General features: G+C 56.4%; 1 protein-coding gene across 1 annotated transcript; it reads left to right on the top strand.

Annotated features, from left to right (window-relative positions):
- The first annotated feature begins 4,780 nt into the window (after nt 1–4,780).
- SSTR4 (somatostatin receptor 4) lies at nt 4,781–5,993 on the top strand. Its single transcript, XM_012810548.1, has one exon. The coding sequence runs from the start codon at nt 4,831–4,833 to the stop codon at nt 5,986–5,988; it is 1,158 nt and encodes a 385-aa protein (XP_012666002.1). The 5' UTR covers nt 4,781–4,830; the 3' UTR covers nt 5,989–5,993.
- Nucleotides 5,994–6,490: the final 497 nt, after the last annotated feature.

Consider the following 6,490-nt stretch of genomic DNA (forward strand, 5'->3'; position numbering starts at 1 on the left):
GGTTGTGCAGACAGAGGGAAAGCCCCTTCCAAGGCATATTGCTCTCGAAAGGCCTTTAATTCAATACTCTATTTCAAGGAGCCACACTGGGGGAACTTTCTGAGTCTCTCAGCAGCGTGCTCACATCTGAAGGAGGAGGGTGGGGGTGGAGCTGCTCCTGGCTGGAGGAGAGCTGTGCTGGCCTGGCTCCCCTGTCATCACTGGGCCGGACACTTCACAGGCCTTTCTGCAGCTGGGCCCAGCTGGGGCTGTGCTTGGCCTGTCACCTCCTTTCATCACCTGGAAGAAAAGGCCAGCTTGATGGCACAACCACTTCTGATGATATTCAGGGAGGACTGTGGGCCTGATGCCAGACATCTGACCCACAGACCACAGGCAAGCCGGGGATGGATAGCCCACAGCCAGGGGTCTAGGTGGCAGGCTGAACTGTGTCTTTTCAGCAGACTGTCTCCCAGCACTTGTACTTGCAGGAAGGTTTCTCTGTGTCTTCTCTCCTGATGGAGTTTCCCCCTTGGGTGCAAATTCAGTGTCCTGGGAGAGAATAGCCTGGGTGCCCAGCTGTCCTGGCCTCTCCCTGCCTTGGGCCCCAGGCTGCCTCTTGCCCATCTCAGGCTTCCTGAACCTCTCAGCAGAAGAGTCTCTTTTTTGCTTTCCTGATGTTTCTCCTGACTCTCCTCCCAGCCCTCCTGGAGGCACAGTGATATCTGGACACTGTGGCCCCCAGACCACCTTGCCTGTCTGTCCTCCCATCTTACTAATTGCTGTATCCAGTGCCTTTTAGCAGGACCTGAGAGGCTTCAAAATGTGTGGCTACCTCGGCTCCCCTCCACGCTAGTTAACTTGGAGGCTCTGTGGGCTCAGGCGCAGGTGATTCCAGCATCAACCCACAGTAGAAAACCCACGTGCACATGGTGCCCGGCCCTCAGCTGAACCACACCAGGTCCATCCCTTCTTGGCACCGGGGCACAGTCAGACCCCCCTTCCATCTTCAGTCTTCTCAGGGGCCATACTTGGCCTCACATCCCAATACTATCATGTCCAAGAAAAGACATCAGCATAGTCCAGCTCACCAACCTTGACAAGGGGGTGCACTACTTAATGTCAGTGTGCCAGGGGCAAAGCCAGATGTACCCAGGAGCGTGAAGTCCACATACCAGAGCCCTAACTTGAGGTTTTGATACATAAACACGTAAGAGTAGAGACACATGCCCTTCAAACTGCTTCCTGTCTGTCACCTTGTTTAGCCCACACAACAGCCTCTCTGTGATGGAACTGGGATCCACTCCATTTACCAGGGCAGGAAGTGGAGGCACAGAGAGGGTAAGTGACTTGCCCAAGGCCACACAGCAGCAATGAAGCTGGGATTCACTGCAAAGTAGTCGCCTGCTGCCTCCAGGCCTGAAGGTTACCTCCACAGACCACACTCTCAGTGAATCAGACTCTGACTGCCTCAGCCTCATGATTTTTTCTTTGACTTTAGGGAAACCTTTCATATCAGTCCTGTGTCCCCCATATCTCCTGTTCTTCACTATAGGGAATTTTGTTATGGGGGTGATGCCATGTTGAGGAAAGGGGATTCTTGGTATCTTTGTTTTCTCACTGATAATTTTAACAACAACGATACCCTCACCAATCTCTCAACCCCACATGTACTACCAGCTCAGAGTCTGAGGCTTAGTGGACTTTGAGGATGAAGTAGAAACCCAGGATGGGCGGGAAAGGGTCACATTCCCTAGAGCAGAATGGCCCTCATGTCATTTCAGGAAGGGTTAGACACCTGTGCAAATTCTCTGGGGAATTTGCTCTTGCGATTGCTCCCTAAACATAGAAGTCTTGGGAGGATGTTTTGTAGACAGAGTGGTCTCTGCTCTCCGTGGGCACCAAGGCCACTTCAGAGCAACCCCAGCAGCTCCCCTGTCACCAGGGAAAGGCACACCTTGTCTTTAGCACTGCAAAACCCATTCCAAAAGACGTTCAGAGAGAGCTCAGCCCCTTGAAAGTTAACTTGGTACTTAACTTTAAGAGCTTTTCTTTTTCGTATTAAAAATTAAAATATATTCATAAAAGACACTTATTGTGATAATGAATAATATGAAAATGGAAAGTCCCCATGATTAGCACATCCACGTCTTGATTTGGCTGGAACAGACACTGGTAAGCGTGTTGGCCCAGCACGGTGACCACCAGAGCCTCCTTCACCCTCAGAGGAGATGGTGCGGCACAGCTCTTCATCGAGTTAGGGGCAGAATAAGGGGTGGGCTGTGGCCGCACAGCTGCCTTTGATTTGGTCATTTGGATGAAGTGGGGATAGCAGTCAGTTTATCCCACATGTCAGGATTGCTTTAAATACAAGTTAGATATGGAAAGACTGTAAGTTGAAATCTACGTACAGCTATCAACAAAAACAAGAATAGGCATCGGGGTGGACTATGAGTAGCACCCTCCCCCCCCTTTGCCCTGAGGTCACACAATGTGGCAGCAGGTGGGGACAGGAGACCTCTTCCTTAGTCTCAACTTCCTAAGTCTCGACCTTAAAGGTAGAACCAACCCTTTTCTCTTCCCTGCATCACCTGCCAGGGCCCCTCCCACTCCTGCCCTTCCTTCTTCTGTGAAGCATTTTGTATTTGTTTTTCTGCCAGGTGGCAGTGAAAGTCACAGGGTCCCAGTAGCTCTACACACAGTCATCTCACACTGAGGTGGCCCATGCATGGCCTGAAATACTGCCCTATGGCAGAGCTGGGCATGGGACAGAGTCTCTTGATTGGTAGCTGTTAATTGAATGAATAAATAAATGAACACTCAGTCTCCCTGTTCCCCAGGACTCCAGAAGTGCTGATTTTGGATGTTCATGATAGTACATCCACCAGGCTCATTAACACCAGCCACTGACCACGGAAGCAGGGAAACTATTTCACTCTTAAATGCTGGCTTACCTTACTTACTTTGCTTTCAGGTGTATGCGTGGTGCTGGGGCCAGGCAGGATCAGGAAGTATTAGGAGGGAAACCCTCTAAAGTGGATATGGGAAAGATTCCAAAGCCCTATACTTTAGGCAGGACCACAGGGAATTTGGGCAGAAAGGACAGCAGAAAAGGGGGGTCCAGGAAGATGGTGATGCTCCCAGCACCTTCTCCTTGGTCCCAGAAGAGGCTGTCTGCAGAATAGCCATTTAAGGTTCTCCCCAAATCCAAGTTTAAAGGAAAAATCCCCCATACTCCTCCAACCCAAATCTGACGCTTCCCTGTTCCTTTCCACTAAACACCAACACCATCTGGAATGATGGCAGTATCATCCTTCCCTTTCTGGGGAAAGGCTCTCTCCCTTCCGGACAACGATGTCAACAAGAGCAGAGGACAGGACAGAACAACTTCGGGAGTGAACATAAAGGGGTGGAGGATGTTCCCATGAGTTCGTTGGGTGGCAGAAGCTGGGGTCAGGGTTTGGACCAACTACAGTGCTTGCTGCACCAGTGCTGACCATACCTGCACCCCCATCTCTAGCCTGGATAAGAAGCCGGAGCCTGGGAAGCCTGTCTGGGAAAAGGCACTTGCAGTTTGCCTACAGCATCCTGACAGCCCCACCCCAGTCCCCAATTCCACCCCAGCCACCCAGCGTGAGAACCAGTACCCACCCCTGGAGCCACTTTCAGACTCACCAAGGACCCTTCAGGGCTGTGCTGGGGGCCAGTGAGGCTAAAGCCAGCTGAGCTACTAAATGCAGGGCTACCTTAATAATTTTCCAAGGCAAACCCCCACTCTGGGAATTCTGCCGCACCCCAGAGCCAGCTAAAAAGTGAGGGCTGAGGTTAGGGGCCGCCTGCTGCATGTCCTGGGGGATGAGTGAGCTCACACTCTCTGCAGTTTGATAGCGGAAACCCAGGCCGGAACCCCAACACGCCCGCACCCCTCTCTGTAGGCACGTCTCAGAGAACTGGGAGGGAGACCCTCCGGGTGACTGACAGGGTCGCCAGGCGCAGGTTTCCAGTTGTCCGCCTGTAGCGCTCACCTCCTCTTCCCGAGTGGACCGCGCACACCAAGCGCCCAGGTTGGCCTTCTCTTCCGGCATCTGCCCACGCCTGTCCACCTCCACGCCCTGCACCCGTCCCCCCTCAACTCCTCGGGGACCTAAGCGAAAAGTTCTAGGGATCTGTGGTTGTCAGGGGCGGGTGGGGAAGGAGCAGGGAAAACTGGGACTTCAGACAGGCCTGGAACTCAGCCGACTAGCAAGGGGCCTCAGGTTCCGCCTGGGTAATGTGGGTCTAAAGATGCGACAGGTCGTTTGAGGATGAAAAGGACAGGGAGGGGGGTTGTTCAAAGGGAGGGAATTGGCTCTGTGCGTTCTGGGTGGTGGCCAATCCTGGCATCTCTTTATCCACACCAAGGACTCTGCGGCTGCAGGTCCGAGGAGCGGGTCAGGGGAGTGGACGGCTGGCAGGCGGGAAAAACGGATCTGAAAGACTGCAGCGGAGGAGGGAGGTCCGGAGGGATGCCGGCTCCGGCGGAGACTGCAGAAGGCAGGGGGCAGAGTCAGCGGCTGGACCCGGCGGCGGAGGTGGGAAAAACCGGGCAGGGCCTGGGACCTCTGGGGCGCAACGGGGCTAGGCGGGGGGCAGAGGGGCTCGGGCCCAAAGGTGCGAACCAACAGGATCCCCGCAGCCGTGTGCGCTCGGCGCACGCCTTGGCGGCTCCCCGTGTGCCTGCCGCCCACGATTTAGGCGGAGCAGGCTGAGAGCCACGCGTCTGCGCGACAGCCCGCCACACCGGCAGCCCGCGGCGTCTTGCGCTGCTCTAGTTCGGCAGCGCTCCGCCGCCCTGGGCCGGCACCCGCGGGCATGAGTGCCCCGGTGACGCCGCCCACGAGGGGCGAGGAAGAGCTCCAGACCACCTGGCCCCCAGCGGCCAACGCTAGCCGCGCTCCTGCAGAGGAGACGGCGGGAAGCGGGGCAGCGGGGGCGGTGGGCATGGTCACCATCCAGTGCATCTATGCACTGGTGTGCCTGGTGGGACTGGTGGGCAACGCTCTGGTCATCTTCGTGATCCTTCGCTACGCCAAAATGAAGACTGCCACCAACATCTACCTGCTCAACCTGGCCATCGCGGATGAGCTCTTCATGCTCAGTGTGCCTTTCGTGGCCTCGTCTGCCGCCCTGCGCCACTGGCCCTTCGGGTCGGTGCTGTGCCGTGCGGTTCTCAGCGTCGACGGCCTCAACATGTTCACCAGCGTCTTCTGTCTGACAGTGCTCAGCGTGGACCGCTACGTGGCTGTGGTGCACCCTCTGCGCGCTGCCACGTATAGGCGGCCCAGCGTGGCCAAGCTAATCAACCTGGGCGTGTGGCTGGCCTCCTTGCTGGTCACCCTGCCCATAGCCATCTTCGCAGACACCAGGCCAGCCCGGGGGGGCCAGGCTGTAGCCTGCAACTTGCACTGGCCGCACCCAGCCTGGTCAGCGGTCTTCGTGATCTACACATTCCTGCTGGGCTTCCTGCTACCCGTCCTGGCCATTGGCCTGTGCTACCTGCTAATCGTGGGCAAGATGCGGGCCGTGGCCCTGCGGGCCGGCTGGCAGCAGCGCCGGCGCTCAGAGAAGAAGATCACCAGGCTGGTGCTGATGGTCGTGGCCGTCTTTGTGCTCTGCTGGATGCCTTTCTATGTGGTACAGCTGCTGAACCTCTTTGTGACCAGCCTCGATGCCACCATCAACCACGTGTCCCTCATCCTCAGCTATGCCAACAGCTGTGCCAACCCCATTCTCTACGTCTTCCTCTCAGACAACTTCCGCCGGTCATTCCAGCGGGTCCTCTGTCTGCGCTGCTGCCTCCTGGAGGCTGCCCGTGGTGCTGAGGAGGAGCCTTTGGACTACCAGGCCACTGCTGTCAAGAACAGAGGTGGGGCCGGGTGCATGTGCTCCCCACTCCCCTGCCCAGAGGAGCCCATGCAACTGGAACCCAGCCGCAAGCGCCTCCCCCCCACCAGGACCACCTCCTTCTGAAGAGCCTTTCCACCGTGCACCTGGCTTGGCCACCTGCAAAGAGGTGGGCACCACCCTTACAGCACAGTGGACCGCGCCTCCTGGACGCTCGTGCTACCTTTCCCCACCAAAGCCATCTCCTTTCAGAACGCTGTGTCATCCCCAAGAGCATCAGACCTCCTCTGCTGACCTCCTTTGCCCAGGGCTCTGGCTGTTAGAAGGTGCCTCCATGGGGGTAGGGCTACCCTGGGCTCTGGGCTGGGGTGTTAACTGTTCCCTTAATCTCTGACTGTTTTCCAAGGGATGGGAAGCAGGAGGTGGCCAGAAAGAAGGGGCCCCAGGAGGGAGGTGTGGGTTGTGCCCTTCCTCTCTGCAGCCTTGTGGTAGCAGCACAGCACGTACCCAGGGAAAAAGGAGGGAGACGATCCCTCCAAGCTTGCTCCCTTTGCATCTATTCCTGGGCTCTTGTTGCTAAGAGAGACTTATGCGCAACAGTCTGGGCCACTTTCTTTGCCACCACACC

Source organism: Otolemur garnettii, unplaced genomic scaffold, assembly GCF_000181295.1.
Source record: "Otolemur garnettii isolate 467f Iridium unplaced genomic scaffold, OtoGar3 scaffold00136, whole genome shotgun sequence".
Taxonomy (NCBI): domain Eukaryota; kingdom Metazoa; phylum Chordata; class Mammalia; order Primates; family Galagidae; genus Otolemur; species Otolemur garnettii.

Coding starts and splice junctions, on each gene's coding strand:
- SSTR4 (XM_012810548.1), top strand. CDS start 4,831: ATGAGTGCCCCGGTGACGCCGCCCACGAGGGGCGAGGAAGAGCTCCAG.